The sequence below is a fragment of the Juglans regia genome, chromosome 1 (assembly GCF_001411555.2).
Source record: "Juglans regia cultivar Chandler chromosome 1, Walnut 2.0, whole genome shotgun sequence".
Classification (NCBI taxonomy): domain Eukaryota; kingdom Viridiplantae; phylum Streptophyta; class Magnoliopsida; order Fagales; family Juglandaceae; genus Juglans; species Juglans regia.
The window spans coordinates 11586215-11609706 of record NC_049901.1 but is presented as its reverse complement, the minus strand read 5'-3'; the positions used below and the strand labels follow the sequence as shown (position 1 = coordinate 11609706).

At 37.2% G+C, this 23492-nt stretch overlaps 2 protein-coding genes across 7 annotated transcripts; both read left to right on the top strand.

Moving 5' to 3' along the window:
• The first annotated feature begins 262 nt into the window (after positions 1–262).
• LOC108996256 (nuclear intron maturase 4, mitochondrial) lies at positions 263–5516 on the top strand. Of its 3 annotated transcripts, XM_018972024.2 has the most exons (4): positions 263–856; positions 956–1075; positions 2129–4649; positions 4944–5516. In XM_018972024.2, the coding sequence occupies exons 2-3, from the start codon at positions 967–969 to the stop codon at positions 4441–4443; spliced, it is 2424 nt and encodes an 807-aa protein (XP_018827569.1). In that variant the 5' UTR covers positions 263–856; positions 956–966; the 3' UTR covers positions 4444–4649; positions 4944–5516. The 3 variants fall into 3 exon arrangements, with proteins under 3 accessions (XP_018827569.1, XP_018827574.1, XP_018827568.1); XM_018972029.2 differs by having other exon boundaries at positions 263–1075; positions 4950–5516; XM_018972023.2 differs by having other exon boundaries at positions 263–1075.
• A 1355-nt stretch (positions 5517–6871) lies between these two features.
• LOC108996258 (SAL1 phosphatase-like) lies at positions 6872–22733 on the top strand. Of its 4 annotated transcripts, none has more exons than XM_018972032.2 (8): positions 6872–7179; positions 17207–17282; positions 18103–18176; positions 18282–18487; positions 20363–20573; positions 20664–20762; positions 20847–21000; positions 22328–22733. In XM_018972032.2, exons 1-8 carry the CDS (start codon positions 6961–6963, stop codon positions 22489–22491), a joined length of 1203 nt encoding a protein of 400 aa, XP_018827577.1. In that variant the 5' UTR covers positions 6872–6960; the 3' UTR covers positions 22492–22733. The 4 variants fall into 4 exon arrangements, with proteins under 4 accessions (XP_018827577.1, XP_035548102.1, XP_035548096.1 ...); XM_035692209.1 differs by having other exon boundaries at positions 6920–7179; positions 20336–20573; XM_035692203.1 differs by lacking the exon at positions 6872–7179 and adding an exon at positions 10913–12133 and having other exon boundaries at positions 20336–20573.
• Positions 22734–23492: the final 759 nt, after the last annotated feature.

Below are 23492 nucleotides of genomic sequence, written 5' to 3'. Positions count from 1 at the left end.
GCGAGATCTATGTAATTTAACTTATATATAACCTAAACAACATAGATAGTACTTACAAATTTTCAAAAAATTGTAAAACACTAATCATCAGCATTTACTTATTAGCTAGACTTTTTATGTTCTTTTTTTTTTTCTTCCTATTATTTTTGAATAATTTTAAAGCAATTTATCAACATTTGTATTTAATTTCTTTTAGTTCGGTTTATGCAGTCCGGGAAGTCGACAAGCTGGGAAGCCCAACTTGAAGCCGACGGTGATGGATGGAGAGTCCAATGAAACCTATTTATGCAGGATATTTGGAAGTCCATAACCACATTCATTTCGGGCTGGTTTCAGTGGATTTACGCGTGCAATAAATTCCACCTTTTGCACGTGAAAGTTCCAAACAAGTTCATATCTTTTTATTTATTTTTAAGTTGAGGGGAAAGAATTCGATTTAGTTTGTATGTTTGTCATTTTTCTCTTTTGCGTTCCATACTCGTCTATATCTGGGTCTATGGTTGCCACCTTCAAGTCCAGCACTTTGCATAAATCATCGCTGTCTGTGTATTCAATCATAGACTTTTCAATAGTTCCAAATACTGTTTTCTGTAGTGGAGCTTTTTTGCAAAGCTCTACAGACAAAAACTCTATTACTCGCAGTTATCCCAAACAGGCACTTAATTTCCACCTTATGTCTTTGTTCCCTAAGTTTCTGTTTATAAACATAATAGTTATATAGGTATTTTACATTTTTACTGCACATCACCTGTTTGTTGAAGTGCCTCTTTAAGCAGTTTCCCCTGCCACGTTCTTGATGTGCGCAGAAACACTGCTATATCATTATGTGCATGCAGATCTGCTTTTCCCTTCATTGGTATGTGCTTAGATCATGCTTTGAAGTATTGAGTCTTGATGTTTTTCTTTTGTCAAGCTATGCAAATTCTACTCTATGAGAATTGACGTACTCTGCCAGTTGAAAGAACAATGCGGCTTGTGGGGTTGCCAAGTGTTTACAAAGCAAACTTGCTGAAATGTGCCATACGACCAAGTGCGAACCTTACTCAGATTATTTCGTCGTTTTTTATAAATATAGGTAACTTCTTATTTTTGGCCTCACAGCTATCTTCAAGGTGTTCAAAAGCCATTGCATACTGATACCATAGTGCTTCATATAGTTGCTTAAAGTTCAGCTTGTGTATTGTCTGTGTCGCAGAAAATTTAGTTGAAAATGATATTTTTGCACGCAAGGAACACTTTTTAAGATTTGAGACGTAAAACTGTTTCATCTATACGAACTCCTCTTGTTGCATATTTGGAGTTTTATCCTTTGCAAAGCTGACCCTTGGGCTTATTATACATGTATGCATACGAATCTTGAAATTAGTCTCCTCAGGTTATTGGGACAATACTCTTTTAAGTTGAACTGGTTTGTTATGTTATGTTAGCTCCCATGCTCTCATTTCAAATTTACTCCTCATTCTGACAAATGTTCTGGCTATCATGCCAGTAAATGTTGTGGGAACAAGATGCAGGTATGCTTTCTATATATTTCTGTCACCCCTCCCTCTTTATGCCAACATGAATAGTTAAGTTGAGTTGAATCGTTTGATGTGGCTATAATCCAGGCCACGATTGCAGATGGCGTTCTTGTTGAATGGGCTACAACACAAGCCACACAAACCTATGGGATTCTAGTATTTAGATATTTTGCAGTTGACACTAAATTTTATGAACTAATACAATTAAAACTATACAACTAAATTTCATGAACTAATACACTAAATTTCAGTTGACACTAAAGGCCTTGGGCTTGGGGGTATGCTCCCCCCAGGTCCAAGGTTCAAATCCCCTTGGGTGCAAACAATCTCTAAGGGTCACACCCCTTGGTGAAAAACCAACGATTTAACCAGTTCTGTGTAGGGAAACTTCCAGGGTGTAGTGCACGGGACCAGGGTTTACTCTGCAGGGGTGGGTCTAAAGGGCCCTGCCTTGGAGAGGTTCCCCAACATAAAAAAAAAGAGAAAAAAAAAAAACAATAATAATTGTAAAAAAAAAAAAAGGGCTTCCTTAAGTTTAAGTTATTGAGCTTATTGCATGAGAATGTAGACTGTCATGACCAAATTAGGACATTCATAACTTGTAACAGGTGAATCTTCTAAAACATCACAATCTTTCAGAGATTATTCTTCTGCTACAGCAGTTAATGATGACTCTAATAAGGGTGCTGGAAAGATGACATTGGCAATGAACCTGGCATGTGTTGTTGAAGAATCTTCTTGTGTTGATGAGAGAAAACCCAAGAGTCGAATGGAGCTTAAGCGGTATTGTGAACTCCGCATAAAGAAGAGGGTGAAGGAGCAATATATGGATGGGAAATTTCAAGACCTAATGACAAAAGTGATTGCCAATCCAGACACTCTTCAGGATGCTTATAATTGTATAAGGCTAAATTCAAATGTAGATATATCAATTAATAATGATAGATTCGATTTTTCATCCATGGCTGAAGAGCTTTGTAGTGGGAGTTTTGATGTCAAGGTCAATACATTCTCTATCTCTACGAAGGGTGCAAATAAAGAAACCCTTGTCCTTCCCACTCTAAGGTTGAAGATTGTCCAGGAAGCCATCAGAATTATTCTCGAAGTTATTTACAAGCCCTACTTTTCTAAGATTTCTCATGGCTGTCGAAGCGGGAGGGGACACTCATCAGCACTGAAGTACATCAGTAAAGAGATCTCTAATCCTGATTGGTGGTTTACAGTACACATAAATAAAAAGCTGGATGCTTGCGTCCTTGCTAAACTCATATCTATAATGGAGGGCAAGATAGAAGATCCCAGCTTGTATGCTATCATTCATAGCATGTTTGATGCCCAAGTACTCAATTTGGAATTTGGGGGTTTTCCAAAAGGCCATGGATTGCCGCAAGAGGGAGTGTTGTCTGCTATACTAATAAATATATATCTTGACCTTTTTGACCGTGAATTTTACAGATTGTCAATGAAATATGAAGCTTTGGATCCCTCTATTCATAGCAATCGTGATGGGTCCTATTCCATGCTGCGTAGTTGGTTTAGGCGACAGCTGAAAGACAATGATCTTAACTGCCAAAGTGAAAATAACATTGGTATAAGAGTTCATTCTTGTCGCTTCATGGACGAGATATTTTTTGCAATCTCTGGTTCTGAAGAAGTTGCTCTTAGTTTTAAGTCTGAGATTCTAAACTACTTGCGGAATTCTTTGCACTTGGACATTGACAATCAAACAGAGTTATTGCCATGTGAGGGACCTCAGGAGATACGGTTTCTGGGATATTTGGTTCGAAGAAGTATAAAAGAAAGTCCCGCTGTAAAAGCAGTTCACAAGTTAAAAGAAAAGGTTGAGTTGTTTGCTCTACAAAAACAAGAGGCGTGGGATGCTGGGACCATAAGAATTGGGAAGAAATGGCTGGGCCATGGTTTGAAGAAGGTTAAAGAGTCTGAAATCAAGCATTTGGCTGATAGTAATTCTGTTTTGGGCCAAATTTCCCATCTCCGTAAGGCTGGGATGGAAACTGATCATTGGTACAAGCACCTACTAAAGATATGGATGCAAGATGCTAAAGCCAAAGCTGCAAAGAGTGAAGAAATTATCCTTTCCAAGTATGTTGCAGAACCATCCCTTCCACAAGAACTGAAGGACTCCTTTTATGAATTTCAGAGGTGTGCAGAAGAATATGTTTCTGCTGAGACAGCTTCTACTCTTGCTCTTATGCCGAATTATAGCTCGTCATGTGACTCTGAAACAACCACTGAAATTATTGCTCCTGTTAATGCCATAAAGAAGAGGCTTTTACGATATGGACTAGCCACAAATGATGGGTACCCCCGTACAACTACTCTGCTTATCTTACAAGATAACATCCAAATAATTGACTGGTTTTCTGGTGTTGTCCGCCGCTGGCTTAGATGGTGGAGTGAGTGTGATAATGTTAATGAAGTAAAGCTCTTAATTTCTGATCAACTTAGGAAATCTTGCATTCGTACTTTAGCAGCCAAGTACCGGATACATGAAAATGAGATAGAAAAACGGTTTGATTCAGAATTGAGCAGGATTCCATCTACCCAAGAAATAGAGCAGGAGATGGCATATGAGAAATCAAATAACCAAGTTTTTGATAATGACGAGGCTTTAATGTATGGGATATCTTATAGTGGCTTGTGTTTACTTTCTCTAGCAAGAATGGTGACTGAGTCACGGCCCTGCAATTGTTTTGTTATGGGGTGCCCTTCTCCAGCACCAAGTGTTTATACTCTTCATGTGATGGAGAGGCAGAAGTTCCCCGGCTGGAAGACGGGGTTCTCAAGTTGTATTCATCCTAGCTTGAATAGAAGGCGGATTGGGCTGTGTAAGCAGCATTTAAAAGACTTATATCTCGGTAATATATCACTTCAGTCCATCGATTTTGGTGCCTGGAACTGAAAACTCAGTGAATTCAGAGAATTGTGCGGCTGCAGTATATATGGACTGTTGACCATTCATTGATGTAGAAACCATAAAAGAGGATTCGAGGTGCCAAGGACTCTGTTGGTGTGCCAGTTTCCAATTATCGGCAGGGGAAGATCAAATGTTTGATATGCTACCCGAAGAAAATGTGGAAAACATCCAAATCTAAGTCACCTTCTCAGGTAACTATTTGGATCATATACTCTTAGAAGCATAAAAAATGATATGGTTTCTGGTAAGATCTTTTTTTTTTAAGTAGTTTCCAGTAAGAGCTTTGTTTAGAATTTTGAGCATTAATGATTTCCTGTTATTCTCAGTTTTGAAGATTTGCATATAATGCGAAATATAATATTCTTTGCATGGCTAAAAATTTTATAGGCATGTTAACATATTGGCAATGCAAAGCAAATGAAACCCATCAATTGCATACGCACCTGTTCTTATGACTCCTCACTACCACTTCTTTTGTCATCAAGTTTCAGAGCAGATGGCACACATTTTTGCTCCATTATCTATTTGGGAAGGGCTAACAAAGCACAAGCGAGAACAAGGCAATCCTGCCAAGCCCGGTGTTGATGACTTTGAGCTTTTCAAGTGTACATGCAAACTTTTGGGTGGGTATGACAGGGAGGGCAATGCCAAGAGGATAAGTTACTATTGTCATGTTTGTTCTTTCCCATGCAAAATGAGAGAAACGAGTGTCCAAGTTGAAGTGCAGCGGAAGAATGTATGAGCAGAAGCTACGACCATGACCTTTGTATGGTGAGGGATAACTTTATTGTCTATCTTTAGCTCAACAAGGAACAGGGTGAACAAGACACCTCTACCGTTGTCTGGAGCACAATCATACTTATAGGGAATACTCTGTGGAAAATAATTAACTTGTGATATTGTCTCTCTGCCTATAGAGGATATCAGAAGCAATTGTCTTTGATTTATCGGTAATGCTTGGATTGTATAACTACTAGTTAGTACTGCTATTTGTAAATGCTTCTTGAGAAGGATCAAACTGTTTTATGATATTGATCTGTAGAAGGAAATACGATGAAGGCTTCGTTTGGAATCACAACTTCTCTCAACTCATCATTACAACTTTTTCAAATCCCAACACAAAATATAATAAACAATTCAACTTTTTCAAATCTCAAAATAATAATAATAATAATAAATAATATTCTAACAATATTTTATTATCTCAACTCAACTCAATTCAACTCACTTCAACATCCAAACGATTTTCAAAGAAATTGAATGATGAAAATTAGAATGATTCTAAGTGATGCCAAAATGTCCAATACCTAAGTTCGACGTTTTTAGGAGACTGTGTTTGGACCTAACATGTTTTCAAGTGTTTGGCACAAAAACTATATTTATTACCTCACTGGAAACTTATCCAAAAATAAAATGATTTACAAGTATTCAACTATGGCTAATAAATTCACATTTTTTTAAAACATTTTTTCAATAAATATGAGTCTTAGAGAGAGACAACAAAAGAAAATACTATAAAAATGAGTCAAGTGTTGGCTGTGAAGCGCTAAAATAAAAAAATTCTATAAACTATATTATTATTTCATTTTTATCATATTAAATAAGATGCGATATATTTATAATCATTAAATGATTATTTATTACATATTTTTTTATCATCTAATGATAATAAATATGTTACATACTATTTAATATGATTAAAATAGAATGAGAGTGTAGTATATAATATTATTAAAAAAAAAAAAAAATCCTTTCCCACGCACTTGTTACCGTTAGCCACACCATGAAAATCCCAAGTATTTATGTGTGAGCTTAGAATCGCACAAAAGTAGAGGGAAGTTATTAGAGACAGAGAGTGACAAATGGTCACATTAAATTGCACTAGATTTGTTTTGTTTTTTTTTTGTTTTTTTTAATTGTTGCTCTAGGGTTGAGCATTTGTATTGGTTTCATTAAAAGTCTAGTTAAATATTAAATATAATAAATTTTATTATAAGACAATTGCATTGGATTAGTTAAAGAGATAAGTATGAAACTTTGAACTACAATAAATACATATATTACTTCAAATTTGGAGGGTTACTGTTCATTCATCAAATTTATTTTTTATTTATTTTTAATCTCAAATAATCTTTTTTATTTACGTTTAATCTACAACCGTCTTGTAATAATAATATAAAAATCAAATTAAATTATTAATTAACATATAATTAATGTAATTATAAAATATGAAAAAAAAATTATTATTAAAAAAAAATTATATTATTATTTTGATGAATTCAATAGTTAATCTAATGTAAAATTATGAATAACGAAATTTTATAGATATGAAAAATATATACTTTTCAACAAAATTTAAAGATGAATTTAATGAATCTAATACTACTGTTCTTACCAATAGGATCCCACGCACCTGTGTTAGCCACACCATGAAAATCCCAAGTATTTTTGGGTGAGCTTAACATAGAGTAGAGGGAAGTTATTACAGAGAGAGACAGACAGATGGTCATATTAAATTGCTCTAGAGTGGTTCCCAAAATCACCTCTTTATCAAGACCCAAATTCACAAACACCCAACCCCTTGTTTCTCCAGTCTCCAGAAGGGCCTCTCGAGCAGTAATAGTCGCGGCAGTTGCAGTATCTGCATTTTCCTCGATGTCTTACGACAGGGAGCTCGCGGCTGCCAAGAAAGCTGCCTCTCTCGCTGCTCGACTCTGCCAGGCATCTCTTCCCCCACACTCTCTCGCTTTTCTTAAATTTGGTGATAGGCATACAATGTTTCATGTTATCTAGCCTGGTTGATGTGTTTGTCTGCGTTCGGAAAACAGTTCACTTGAAGATATGAAATTGTTATTCGAAAGGAACCCAGAAGCTAAAAATCATTATTTGAGCAAAACTCGGTGCCTAGGGGTGTTATTTGGTGATAGCCTAAGAATCGTTACGGGAGAGGAGTTAAAGCCCTGATCTGAATTTCAGCAACATTCTGAGTATGGTATATAACTTGAGTGATTCCCAGAACCTACAATGGTTATTATATTAGATGAGTACAGGATATGACTGTTTTGGCAATATTAGGATACCGCTATTACTGTGGTATGTTGTTTTTGGAGCAGAAAGAGAACTGAAAATGGTTATTCCTACTATGCATTTCCCTTTTTTTTTTTTTTTTTTTTTGGGGGGGGGGGGGGGGGGTATTAACATAGACAATATTGTGCCCAAAGGCTACTGCAGAGGAACCGTTGGCATTTCTTAGTCAGTTTTTCTCTCAAGTTGTATAACAGATTTTATTCTCTTTTTATACCTCAGAATATTGTACAAAACTGTGTATAAATATCCTTAGCAATGTAATGAAAATATACACTGAATTAAGTAAATATGTCACTCTGATATGGTATCAGAGCTTTCGACTCACAGCCCCTCTGATCCATGGCTTTTTCTTTGTCCTTTCCCTCTCCAAATCCTTCGGTCATGTCCTCCTTTTCTCACATAGTCACAACCAAGCTGACCACAGACAACTACCCACTGTGGAAAGTGCAGATTTCTGCCTACCTGCGAGGTCAAGACCTCTATCAATATGTTGATGGAACTCTTTTATGTCCTGCTGAATCACTAACAAATTCATCCCGGCCTAACCCAGATTATTCCTCCTGGAAACGCAATGATCAACTAGTTCTTAGCATCTTGTTTTCGTCCCTCTCTGAATCAATCATCGGCCATGTTCTTTCATCCAACACCTCCCGTGAGCTTTGGCTTTCCTTCTCTTCTCTGTTTGCATCTCACTCTTAAGCCAAACAGTTTCAAGTCCGATTTCAACTAGCTAATCTGACTCGGGGTGACCAAAGCATCACCGACTAATTTGGCAAAGTTCGATCTCTTGCTGATATACTTGCTGCCACTGGTAATCCCTTACCTGACCCAGAATTCGTCACATATCTTCTCATTGGACTTGGTTCCACATTCGACTCCTTTATTACCTCTGTGACTACATGGGCTGAGCCCACTTCCTCTAATCAGCTGTATCAGTTGCTTCTTGTTCATGAAAGTAGGCTTGCTCATAATGCACGGAGTTCTATCTCCCTTAAGCTTTCTGTTAATTTCATGAACACTGGTGGTTGTGGTTGCAACCAATATCGTGGTGGTCGAAATGGCCGTAATGGGCGAGGCAGGTCCAGCTACCCAAATCGTAGTGGCCGAAGTTTCTCCCTTGCTGCGCAACCGAACCCATCCTACCATCAACGCCTAACCTGCCAAGTGTGTCCCAAGGCTGGACATGTAGCCTTACAGTGCAGACATCGCTTTGACCACAACTATCAGTATGGAGCTCCTACCTCCTCTACAAACTTCACATGGCCAAGTAGTTTCTCTGATTCCACCTGGTACCCAAACTCGGTAGTGCAACCCACCACATAACCCATGATTTCAACAATGTCATCCTCTCCTTTGAGCCGTACTGTGGTAGTGAACAAATTCAAGTGGGGGATGATTCGAGCCTCCCCATTTAGAACACGGGTGACTCCTCTCTATCTTCTCCCTCTTCTTCCTTCTTACTTCAAAATCTTCTTCATGTTCCTAGCATTACTAAGAATATCATTTCTGTTTCCAAATTTTGTAGCGATAACGCTTGCTATTTCGAATTTCATGCTTCTTTCTTTTCTATGAAGGACATCTCGACGGGGAAGACCCTCCTCACAGGGCCAATCCGTGACATACTTTATGTCTTTCCCTCTGAGTCGGACTCTTCTTCCACCTCCTTCTCCTCTCCATTTGCTAACTTAGGCGAGAAAACATCTGTGGTTCAGTGGCACAGTTGGTTGGGCCATCCTCATCACACAACACTCTCCATCATTCTGCATACCACATGTTTGAAGGTTTCTCCCATTGTCTCCAGTTTCAAGTGCACTGAGTGTCCTCTAGCTAAAATCCACCAACTCCCCTTTGTTTCCAACCAGGCCCATTCCCATAAACCTTTGGAATTGGTCTGTGCTGATGTTTGGGGACCAGCCCATTCTGTTTCTAGACAAGGTTACAAGTATTATGTCTTATTTGTAGATCAATTCACTCGGTTCACTTGGTTGTATCCTTTAAAATTAAAATATGATGTTCGAAATATATTTTCCAGTTTTTTACCTTATGTTGAATGACTCTTTAATACTAAACTCATCACCCTCCAAACGGATGAGGGTGGTGAATTCAAATCACTTATGCCGATATGCCACAAACTTGGGATTCATCATAATCATTTTTCTTGTCCACATATCTATCAACAAAATGGGCTTGTTGAAAGAAAACATAGGCATATAGTCGAAACTAGGCATGCCCTTCTGGCCCAAGCCTCTCTCCGTTTTACCTTTTGGGCCGACGCTTTTGATACGGCTGTGCATCTCATAAATCTTTTACCCTCACCAACTCTCCAAAATAACACACCATTTTATCATGTCTATCATCGTGATCTGGATTATCACTTTTTAAAGGTGTTTGATTGTGAATATTTTCCAAATTTGCGTCCTTATAATCAACAAAAATTAAATTACCGATCCACCTCATGTATTTTTCTTGGTTATAGTTCAGTCCACAAAGGGTACAAGTGCTTGGACTTAAACACCAATGGACTCTATTTCTCCCATGATGTTATCTTTCATGAAGAAACATTTCCATATTCAACCCATTGGCCCGTTACAGTTGCTCACTCTAATTTGGAGCATACTCAAAACACATCACACGTCCAATTGCCCATTTTGAACCCATTACCCTCCAATTACACATCATCGTGATCTGGATTATCACTTTTTAAAGGTGTTTGATTGTGAATATTTTCCAAATTTGCGTCTTTATAATCAACAAAAATTAAATTACCGATCCACCTCATGTCTTTTTCTGGGTTATAGTTCAGTCCACAAAGGGGACAAGTGCTTGGACTTAAACACCAATAGGCTCTATTTCTCCCATGATGTTATCTTTCATGAAGAAACATTTCCATATTCAACCCATTGGCCCGTTACAGTTGCTCACTCTAATTTGGAGCATACTCAAAACACATCACACGTCCAATTGCCCATTTTGAACCCATTCCCCTCCAATTACACATCATCGTGATCTGGATTATCACTTTTTAAAGGTGTTTGATTGTGAATATTTTCCAAATTTGCGTCTTTATAATCAACAAAAATTAAATTACCGATCCACCTCATGTCTTTTTCTGGGTTATAGTTCAGTCCACAAAGGGTACAAGTGCTTGGACTTAAACACCAATAGGCTCTATTTCTCCCATGATGTTATCTTTCATGAAGAAACATTTCCATATTCAACCCATTGGCCCGTTACAGTTGCTCACTCTAATTTGGAGCATACTCAAAACACATCACACGTCCAATTGCCCATTTTGAACCCATTCCCCTCCAATTACACATCATCGTGATCTGGATTATCACTTTTTAAAGGTGTTTGATTGTGAATATTTTCCAAATTTGCGTCTTTATAATCAACAAAAATTAAATTACCGATCCACCTCATGTCTTTTTCTGGGTTATAGTTCAGTCCACAAAGGGTACAAGTGCTTGGACTTAAACACCAATAGGCTCTATTTCTCCCATGATGTTATCTTTCATGAAGAAACATTTCCATATTCAACCCATTGGCCCGTTACAGTTGCTCACTCTAATTTGGAGCATACTCAAAACACATCACACGTCCAATTGCCCATTTTGAACCCATTACCCTCCAATTACACATCATCGTGATCTGGATTATCACTTTTTAAAGGTGTTTGATTGTGAATATTTTCCAAATTTGCGTCTTTATAATCAACAAAAATTAAATTACCGATCCACCTCATGTCTTTTTCTGGGTTATAGTTCAGTCCACAAAGGGTACAAGTGCTTGGACTTAAACACCAATAGGCTCTATTTCTCCCATGATGTTATCTTTCATGAAGAAACATTTCCATATTCAACCCATTGGCCCGTTACAGTTGCTCACTCTAATTTGGAGCATACTCAAAACACATCACACGTCCAATTGCCCATTTTGAACCCATTACCCTCCATTCTCAACTCAGGCCCCAACCCATTACCCTTCTCATCTCAAAACCCCATCATCTGCATCTTTCCCAATTCCCCTTTCTTCTCCCCGATCCCAAATCCCTAATTCCCCTTCTCCAGCTACATCTGCTCCTCCTATCCTCACTCCACTTCATTCCCCAATCATCACACGAGCACACACAAACTCCTCTAGGCCTTGTATTCGAATGGACGGTACAGTTCCCTATCCCTCTCGGAAATGTCTCGCTACCACGGTGACACCTTCTGAAACACCTACCAGCTATTCTGCAGCCTCCAAACACTCAGAATGGCGTGACGCCATGAACCAAGAGTACCAAGCCTTACTTCAAAATCATACCTGGACCGTAGTCCCTCCTAATCCTTCCTCTAATGTCCTTGGTTGTAGGTGGGTATACCGAACAAAGCTCCATGCCGATGGGTCTATCAAAAGAAGGAAGGTGTGGCTTGTAGCCAAGGGTTATCATCAGCAGCCTGACCTAGATTTGCACGAGACCTTTAGTCCAGTGGTCAAGGCTCTTACAATCCGGCTGATTTTATCACTTGCTGTTGCTCGTGGGTGGCCCCTATGCCAGATTGACATCCAGAATGCATTCCTCCATGGAACACTCACTGATCAGGTATATATGCATCAACCTCAAGGATTCATCAATCCTCAGCATCCTAATTATGTTTGTAAATTGCAAAAATCAATCTACGGCCTAAAATAGGCCCCGAGGGCGTGGTTTGCTCAGTTGAGCTCTTGGTTGCTCGATTATGGCTTTCTGGCCTCTCAAGCTGATGCATCTCTATTTGTTCTTAATTTGAAGATTTGATAATAACTGCTTCTCAAGCTTCTGCCACCTTTATTAGTTACTTGAGTTTGGCCTTCCCTGTTAAAGACTTAGGTTCTCTATCCTACTTCCTTGGGTTGGAAATAACAAAATTGAGCAATGGCTTATTACTTTCTCAAAGGAAGTATATTAAAGATTTACTCACTAGGAGTAAAATGTTGCATGCAAAGCCAATAACCTCACCTATGGCAACCTCCTTAAAGCTGTCCAAATTTGATTCACCTAGTTTTGATGATGTTACTCTCTTTCGAAGTATTGTTGGAGGTTACAATATTTGTCCCTCACACGACCCGACATATCTTATGCAGTTAATAAGGTGTGCCAATTCATTTTTGATAAGTAATCAAAGTGTATTAATAAAAGAATAGGCAAACCCATGTGTAGTACAAAGAATGCCCTAACTACGTAAGGACAATAGATACAAGGAAATCATGGAAATCTTGGCCATTAAAATTAATGGTAGAGGCCCAAGTACAAAGGGTTCTAAAAAAGAAAGCAATAAGTTCCTCCATCGATCTCTCTTTGTCCTTGAACGTCCGTTCATTGCACTCCTGCTATATGCACCACATGATGCATATAGGAATCATCTTCCATACAGTCTTGATCTGTTGATTTCCTCTTAGATCTGTCCAGCTAGCAAAAACCGCCACTATTGTCTCGAGCATTACCCAACCCAAGTCTAGTCTACTAAATACCTTGTTCCATAACCCTCGAGCTACTTCACAGTGTAATAGAAGATGGTCCACAGATTCACCCCCATTCCTACACATACAACACCAATCTGCGATGATCACCCTTCGTTTCCTCAAATTATCCATTGTGAGGATCTTATCCAAGAAAGCGGTCCACACGAAAAATGCTGCTTTGAGAGGCGCCTTATGTCTCCAAATACTTTTCCAAGGAAACTAAATAGGGAGCTCATGTGAAAGTGATTTATAGAACGAGCGAACCGAAAACACAGCACCTGAAGGTATCCACCACAATGAGTCGGCATGCTGGTTATTCGGTTTGAGAGAGTACAAAAGTTTGAAAAAGGCTGTGAAATTGCCCAAGTATCCTTGTAACGCAGCGGGAATATCTACCAATTCACTCAACAAATTGGTTAGTCGTCAAACATGCAATTAATTTGATAAACAATCAAATACATAAAATAAACAAAGTGTGTAACACTAAGATTGGTATCGAAGGGAAACCCTTTAAAGAACTCTTCAAAGGTAAAACCCTATAGGGCAGCCAAACCAAGAAAAATCAATTTTATTATTTGAAAATCAATTAGTAGTAAAACTCAATTACAAAATATTTGTCAATTGACACTCTTACTTGACCAGACAAATGACCCATTTGTTTTCTACTGCAGTAGCAATCAGAACCTCTGACGATTTTCAAATATTGATTTTTTTCCTGGAACTCTAGTGGCTGAATTCGATCACTTCAACTCCAACACGGAGTATGCACGCACTAAAAAAGAGAGATAAAACACTAGAAGAATTTTCTCATACTCAAGTACCACTCTCTAAGAGAAACAGTATGAAAATTCTCCAATGAATTTTCTCACCAAAATATGCACTAGAAAGTGTTTTAGAAAATATGCAAATTTGAATCTCTATTGATCCTAACCAATAGGATCCCTTAAATAAACAATATGAAAATCAATTCCAATTGCAGTAGAATTTTGCTGATGGAACAAATCTGATAGGAGTTTGATCTGCAGTAGGACTCTGCTGATGGAATGAGTTTGGTAAGAATTTGATCTGCAGTAGGACTATGCTGACGGTCGCGAAGTCGTCTCCTAATGGAATGCTGATATTTTGCGATAATTCTTCACTGCAGTAACAAATTTCAGATCAACCTCTTCTCTGGATAAGTGCAGATTCCTTGGGACTCGATTTTTTCACTTATGACTTATCTAAACAACCTCTAATACATCTTAGATAAACTTAATATTGTTATAGATAAAGTCAATAAATAATTTACATTCATATAAAATTACCAACTTAATGATAGGATAAACTTTATTATTTTAGTCATCTAATCCTATCAAAACTTATCAACTTAATCACCTAGTCCTAGCCAAACTTTTACATATACAGGCTGCAAAACTGTCCATTTCCCAATCATTTGCTGCCGGGCTAAAATTGATGTTCCATTGGATTTGTTCCCCTACTATCACCATGACATCTGACACTGAAACATCTATATCATTTGCAACCCTGAAGAGATCAGGAAATAGATCCTTTAGAGCACTCTCATTGGAATAGCTAAATTAAAGTACATTTTTGATGAATGTAAAATGAATTTAACTTTTAGCTATTTCATTTATATAAATCTCTACATTGGAATAACCATTTTTTCATTATATGATAATAAAATAATATAAGATGAATTTAATTTTGACTATTTACATTAAATCTCCAAATTGAATTATCCATTTATTCATTATATAGTAATGAGTAATTAATAATTTTGAAAATTTTTTAATTTTTTTAATTATGAATTTATTTTATTTTATCATATTTTACTATTTATAATATTATATATTAATTTGTAATTGTATTCTAATTATATTATTTCAATTGTCATTTAAAATGGAGAGAGAAATAATTAATATTAAAAAGAGAGAGAAAGAAATAATATAAAAATAATTTGATGAATGAATAGTGTGTTCCAAATTTGAAAATTAGTTTGGATATTACTGTAGCTATATTCCAAATATTTAGAATATAGCTAATTTAATGTGAGCAATTTATCCACCTAATAGCTAAATTCTCATTGGATTTAGCTTTTAGCTAATCCAATGAGAATGCTCTTAGAGCAACATTACCACACCAAGAATCATACCAGAATTTGATCTTAGCCCCATCTCCTACGCATAATCGTGAGTGATGAGAGAAGCCCCCCCCCCCCTCCCCCCCCCTTCCTCTTCTTATATGTTTCTACAAACCCACTCTATATGCCCCTCTCACTTCGCTGGTACACCATCCCCCCCATAAACCACCATATTTGCTCTCAATCACCAATTTCCATAGGGCTTCTAGTTCTTTATGGTATCTCCACAACCATTTACCAAGTAGCACCCGATTAAAAATTCTGAGATTTTGAATGCCTAAACCTCCATTAGGGAGAGGACAACAAACTTTCTCCCACCTGACTAGGTGGAATTTAAATTCCTCGCCTATTCCACCCCACAAGAAGTCCCGCTGTAATGGGAAACAAGGACATGAAATAGGTCGGTAGATTAGATAATGTGCTCTTTATCAGGGTAATCCTAGGTGTGCCAATTCATGCACACACCTAAATTGCCACATGACTAGGTTGCAGTAAAGCGCATACTGCGTTATATGAAAGCCACAATCAACAAGGGTCTCTTTTTCTCCTCTCAATCCTCTTTTAAATTACAAGCCTATTTGGATGCGGACTAGGTTGGATGCCCTGATAATCGGCGATCTACGGGTGGATTTTGCATCTACTTGGGTAAACATCTCATTTCTTGGAGTTCAAAGAAGCAAAGAACTGTTGCAAGTCAAGTACGGAAGCTGAGTACAAGTCTGTGGCTTCATCAGCAGCTGAACTTATTTGGCTTCAAACACTCATTTCTGAACTTGGCTTACCTCTCAGTCAAGCTCCAACATTGTGGTGCAACATGGAACAACTTACTTGGCTGCCAATCCTATTTATCACTCAAGGACAAAACATATGGATATTGACTTCCATATCATTAGAGACTGAGTTGCTTCCAAGATGTTAAATATCTCCTTCATCAGTTCCAAAGATCAGCTAGCTGATATATTTACCAAGCCATTAGTAGCTGACAGATTTTTCAAGCTAAGAACGAGTCTCAATGTTTTTGACACACCCTTGGACTAGAGGGGGCGTATTAACATAGACAATATTGATGCCCAAACAAAGGCTACTGCAGAGGAACCGTAGGCATTTCTTAGTCAGTTTTTTTCTCAAGTTGTATAACAGATTTTATTCTCTTTTGATACCTCAGAATATTGTACAAAACTGTGTATAAATATCCTTAGCAATGTAATGAAAATATACACTGAATTCAGTAAATATGTAACTCTGATTTGGGGGGTTGTGGGGGTTGCTAACTATATTTTTTGTACTTATGTGTATGTTGTAATTTGACCGCTGGAAATAATTTATCTGGTTAACGCTGAAACTAAAATTGGTACTTCGCCCAGACATTGCATCGAGTCTTACAACTCCTATAGTTTTCTCAGCTGCGAGTTTTACAACTCTTTTATTTATTTTCTCCCTTTCGTAATGGCATATTACTTGTGTATTTCTTGAGGTACGGAAATATACACTCAATCTTTATATAAAAATTGTTCATGCATGACTACATGGCCTATGCTTATTTGGGCAAGTAACTCCTTTTTTTAAACAAAGTTATATTTCACTCCCTAAATTTGCCAGACGCATCACGCATGTGGTTTGTCGGCAAGAAACTTTTAAATGCACAACAAAGAGAAGAGAAAATAGATCTTTAATTTGACGCTATGAACTTTATTTGACACTGCAGCTTAATGTTACGGGTTTGTTGCTTGCTTTCTCTTTGTATCAGGTGTAAAGTTCTTCCCTGGGTTATATAGGAATGTGGGATACAAAAATATGGGAATGTGGGATAGAACTGTGGGTTTCTTAGAATTAAATGAGGAGCACATTGGGACATATCCCTGTCATGCTTGCCTATTTTGGTCTGGTTTGGTGGCAATTCTTTACCTTTTTAGTATATGCCTTGTCAGTTGACGCCACAAATGGAAGTTTTCTGCTGTTTTATTTTAAAAGTTTGCAAATACAATATATTTGTTACAGTAGGGTGATTCCTTTGGGTGATTTTATTTCCTCCAGAAGGTACAAAAGGCACTTTTGCAATCAGATGTCCAAGCAAAATCAGATAAAAGTCCTGTCACAGTGGCCGATTATGGTTTGTTACCGAACTCTCCTGTTCGTGCATTGCATTTATCTGATGTTTTCTTTTTTGGATTCCTTATAGATGAATCTTAATTGAAAATGGCTGCACACATTTTTTTTTCAGTCACATACTTTTGCCTGCAAATTGGCTTATCTCATGGGCATAATAGTGACAAACAGTAGAGTGATCCCTTATCATAATTGCTTTAATTTTCTGAACATTTCTTCATGTCATTGATCATGTACTCCTAATTCAGATGACCGTGTTGACTTAATATTTGTGAGGTAAGCTTGTGCATGAGCTTAGTGGTGATTATGTTTTGATATTGCTATATATTTTCAGGGGTTATCTTATAAGCAAGTTCCCTTTTCTTTGCCCGAGGTTTTGACTGGATCTATCTGCTTACCCTGCAAATTAATTAAATTCTAATTCTTTTGTTCCAAAGCAAAGATATCCACGGGGCAGTTTGTGTTTTGTTGAATCTATACCACCCATGAATTGCCTATGAACTGAAAAAGTTATATCTGTACCTAAAGCACTAGTTCTTCTGGTGGATTCACATTAACTCCATCTGATTCTTCCCTGTTTGAGTACAATGTTGTCCAGGTCATGTTTCTAAATTAGTAGACTGTCTACGTAATTTTCTTTTTTTGTGTGGACGTGGCATGCACTTGTGGTTCCAGTTTCGAGCATTTTTTGATTAAAGGCTATGTTAAAAGGAATTCATATTATAGATTATTCCAGTGCTTGTTATACCAATTTCAGCATTTAGAATTGACATTTACTGGAACTGACTGCCATTCTATTTTTATCGCTTAACTGTGATTCCCAGGTTCACAAGCTCTGGTTAGTTTTGTGCTGGAGAGGGAACTTCCATCTGATTCATTCTCCTTAGTAGCTGAGGAGGCGAGTGTGTATGCTTTTGCTTAATTCCCAGAGACATGCATATGATGTCTTCTTTTCTTTCCTTGAACTGTAAATCAAGTTAAACAAGTTTTTTAATATTTCTAGGATTCGGGAGATCTTCGCAAGGAAAGCGGCCAGGAAACTCTACAGCGCATTACAAAACTTGTGAACGATACTATTGTCAATGATGGATCATTTAGTGTTCCTACATTAACCATGGAAGACATGCTCAGGGCCATCGACAGTGGCAAATCTGATGGTGGTTCTCATGGTCGGCACTGGGTTTTGGATCCAATTGATGGTACTAAAGGGTAAGCTTCATAACTTAGAATTTGCCTAGTACCTGGGCTTAAAGAATCAGGTCTCTCAAATATCTTGTAGTCGCCATATGCATTTAGTTAAATGTGTATATAAATCTTTCTGGATTCTTGTGACAGTAACAGCGTGGAGACAATAACTAGCAAAATAGTTGAGTTTCATGGTTTAAAGTTTGCAAAAATTATGTCAAAACTTCATTTTAAAAAGAGTCTTTGCACTCATAGATTAATATGTTGATAGCTCTTGAGTTTGATGTTTCTTGTCTACATGCATCTTGACATGAAACTATTACTATATGCGTATAAAGCCGATACTAGAATGGGAAACCCATGATTTGTTGCATCTTATTTTCTGCTTTAGGACTTTTTTGATTTTCTGCTTTAGGACTTTTTTGATTTTCTGCTTGATGACATGTCACAGAAACTAATATGACATGCATTCACTTAAACTAATAAATCCTTTATAGATGCTACCAAATTCTGTCAAATTCGTTTCTATCCATTCTCATTTGGCCCATTGGAATAAGAAGGCTACCGAAGATGGTGAGTCGGTGTTCTAATTCCTCAAGCTGACATACCCTTCTTATTTGCATCACCCTTCATAGTGATCCCAATTGTCTGTAACTTTTGGTGTTACTTGGAACTTAAGTTGATGTATGGAAATGCTTGATATGAGTAATATTGATGGGAACCAAGGTGGGCCTAATCTTAAAGATATGTTGCAAGTTCCAGATGAGCCAAATACAAGTTCAAGGGCTTAAACGATAAAGATTATGCTTTGATTCATTTCATAAGCTATGGAAAGGGCAACAACATGACTTATAGGCTTTGGACACTTGAAGGCTTTCAACTTATTTAATTAATTTCAAGGACCCGTCTCACTATGATATGAACCCGTGGGAATGAATTCCCTTGAACCCACAATCAATTTGAAAACTCCCCAAGAAAGCCAAAATCAAGTCAATGGATGGAGAACCTAGACCCGATGAGAACTCGTTTCAAGAACCTAGATTATATTAAAATCTAGACCCGTTGAAGAACCCGTCTCAAGAACCCAGATTACAAAGGAGGAACGCCACAAAAGTTGTGATTTACCTTTGATAAGTTCAAAAGTTCAATTAAGAACAAGAGGAGTAAAACTCAACTCACAATGAATAAATTCATCAAATTTCATAAACTTCATAATCTGATTAGAATGAGGTTACATAGAATATTTAAAGCAAAACCTAATGAAACTCTAGATAAAATAAAACCCCATCTTCCAAAAATACCCCTGAGTGAACAGTACCGCGGCTACAGTACGGCGCTACAGTAACTCGGCTACAGTAACCCTAACCCTAGTTCAATTAAATAATAATTTTCCTAACATACCCTTACATAGGCATAAACCCAATTATTCTAAGCAAATAAAATAGGTCATTGAAATTAATTAAATAAGTTGAAAGCCTTCAAGTGTCCAAAGCCTATAAGTCATGTTGTTGCCCTTTCCATAGCTTATGAAATGAATCAAAGCATAGTCTTTATCGTTTAAGCCCTTGAACTTGTATTTGGCTCATCTGGAACTTGCAACATATCTTTAAGATTAGGCCCACCTTGGTTCCCATCAAATATTATGATAAATTTAACCATGGTGACGTCATGGTAAATCTCTTTTGATGAAACCTCCCTTTTCCACTTCTGTTGAAGGTGGTTACAAATTTGCTGAAAAGAAAATGATAGAAATTTTCATTGCTTACTTTCTACCTCCTATTTCCCAAATTAAAATTTTTTATCATTGATTCACTTACTAATTGAGTGCTCCTTAAATTTTGATGCACTTATGAGTGAACCATGATGAAATAGCTTATACTTTGCGAGATGGCATAATAGATTTGTAAGGGGAGACCAATATGCTATTGCGCTGGCGTTGCTAGATGAAGGGAAAGTAGTATTGGGCGTTCTGGCTTGTCCAAATCTTCCTTTAGCATCCATTGGTGGTAATAGACTGCACTCCTCGCATGATGAAGTTGGTTGCCTTTTCTTTGCCAAAGTTGGTGCAGGAACATATATGCAGTCACTGGATGGTTCTTCACCAATAAAGGTTCGCAGTTATAGGAAATTAATATCAGAGTATGCTTTATTTCTATAGGTATTCTGCTCTTAAAATCATTTTTGTTTTATTGCCCTTTAGGTGAATGTCAGTACTACTGACAATTCAGAGGAAGCTTCGTTCTTTGAATCCTTTGAAGCAGCACACTCCTCGCATGACTTGTCTAGCTCCATTGCAAAAGTACTGTGTTATTTTTTCCTCTATCAATAATATTTTCTCTACTGTTCCTTCAAATTTCCTGTCCTAATATTGATTCATGAACAGAAACTCGGTGTCAAAGCACCACCAGTTAGAATTGATAGCCAGGCTAAGTATGGGGCACTGTCCAGAGGAGATGGAGCCATATATCTGAGATTTCCTCGTAAAGGATACCGTGAGAAAATCTGGGATCATGCTGCTGGGTGCATTGTTGTGACTGGTAATGATAAATCTTTCTATTCTTCTTCTTCTTCTTCTTCTTCTTCTCTCCACTTAAAGCAGGCTAGGTATGGCAACAGGCCTTTCTCTTTGTTATTTTTTTTCTGTCCTGGTGCTGGTCTCTCGCTCTCTCTCTCTTCTCGATAAGTTAAAATAAAGTGCAGGTCTCTCTCTCTGGATATGGATAACCTGCCCTTGTTGGGATGGGTATGGTTGGGTATTAACGGGGATCAGGTTGCATTTGGTATTGTCATTGTGGATTGATGGGTGTACGTAGTGCATACTGAAAATTAACGTGTTGATTGTAAAACATTCGGTAGTTCAGGGGATATTACAAATAGCCTCCTAGGTCCAGGTCTTGGGTTGTCTAGTGCCAGCGCACGGGTTGAAGTCTTAGGAGTGGTTTTTCATGCTGAGCACTGTACCTTAGCCATTCCTTTCAAGATCCCACTTAAATGGGATCTTGAAATTTGGAGATCCTATTCCCTTTTTGTTTCCTCACCAATTTGGAGACAAGAAAAGCCTCTGAAGTGTAGTCCTTCCATGCATCAAATACATGACTAAATTATGAAATTCTTATTTTATTAGGATGTTCTAAAATGATTGCAGAATATGCTCCTATTCTAGGGCATATATCTACTGGACTTCTTGTGAGTGCTATACAATACATTGTAAGTGCTTTGCAATGCTACATGAAGCACCTTTTTTTTATAATTTTTTTTTTTAATAAGGAAACAAGTATTATTAATTCAAGAATGGGCAACAACTGCCAATTACAGAAGTCATTATGCCCTATCTACGGAGGCATAATGATTATAATTTTTTATAATTATTGATCACTACTAAACCAAAATAGTGACAGTAGAGTGCATTATGAGATCATTACATGCTCAATGATCGTGTATTTTGACTTGCATGGGCAGGCTAGCTATAGTACAAATGTTGGATTGGAGGATTAAGCATAGTTAATGGATGTAAGATCAAATCGCCAATATGCTTATATGATGGTAAATCCCATTAGTTTCATCACGTGTTTAGGTTCTAGAAAGAACATACTTATATGCTGATCCAAAAGAAGAAGAAGAAAGAAACATAGTTATGTGTTGGGGTAGCTTGCAAAACTAAAGTGCGTGGATGAACTTTCTAAGTACTTGCGTTTTGAGGAAAATTTCCAAAAAAAACTTTTTTTTTTCTGACAAGAAAGCATTAGGCATTATAGGATTCCCTGAATAAGATGAGTGTCTCCTTGATAGTTGTGGTGATGCTAGTTGATTAAATTTCGCATTTAGTACCTGTTTTTCTGATATATCTTCAAGTGAATTTTGCAGAAGCTGGGGGTGTGGTGGCAGATGCTGCAGGGAACCCTCTGGATTTTTCCAAAGGGAAATACCTTGATCTTGACACAGGCATACTTGCTACCAATGAGAAATTGATGCCATTACTCTTGAAGGCAGTTAGAGAATCCCTGGAGGAGATACCTTCAGCCTTGTGATTACTTTTGGCCGCATGATTCGGTTATCTCCTATGCTGATTTTTTTAACTATTGCAATAATCTATGCCTTTATCCTATCAAAAATGTAAAAATTCTCCGATATGATGTAATCGAGTATTTGATCAGATCCTCGATGAGTTCGAGAATGCTTAGATCCAGCCACAAGAATAAGACTTCTATATCATATGTTTTTCATACTTTTGCCAATAAAGGTGTGATGCTCGTAACCCTTTGTGATAAATCATTAATTAGTTCTAAAATGATTACCCTGCATTCTCTTCCCTGGATATGCAGCATTTTGCAGGTTAAAGATGTAGGAACAGTAGACTGAAAATTTCCTTTCCGAAATAATATAATGAGGTCCGAACAAGCAACATTAGTGGTGACATGAACTTCTCAAGGATTTTTCTAATATAATGATGGAGAACTTAATATTCTGGACCTGTGATAAAGAGATTCGAAACTGGAAAAGAAAAAAACTGTCATTAATTTTTGAAAAAATGTAGTTTAATATTCAAGCATAATCTCTCTAATCAGTAGCAGATGGAGTGAGTACTCATTTAGCTTGAAGTGTTTTCTTTGCCAAATCCTTCAGAACAACCTTTAACTGAGACGCAAAGCTTGGTGTGAGGTATTTTTAATTGGGACGCACTAGATTTTATGTCATTTGAATGATCATAAACTTATTTGTAAAATGATGTTAGTTTTATAAGATATTTTATAAAAATACCCCTCTTTTTAAAACATTGTTGTATAAAGTGTTATGTGTTTATCATTTTTCTTAGTAAAAAGCTTCCATCTTTTCTTATAATTGTAATGAACTCCATAATAAGTATTGTGTTACAAACCGGTTTGTAAATAGTAGAAGTCTATTAGTTGATACAGAGTTTGTTCTCCTATTTCGGTTGGTTGGCTTGGAGTTCATAAGCTGAGGATTTTCATAAAGGTGTTAGTTGGAACAAAGTTTGGTTTCCTCTTTTGGTTGGAGGGTTGGGAGTTCG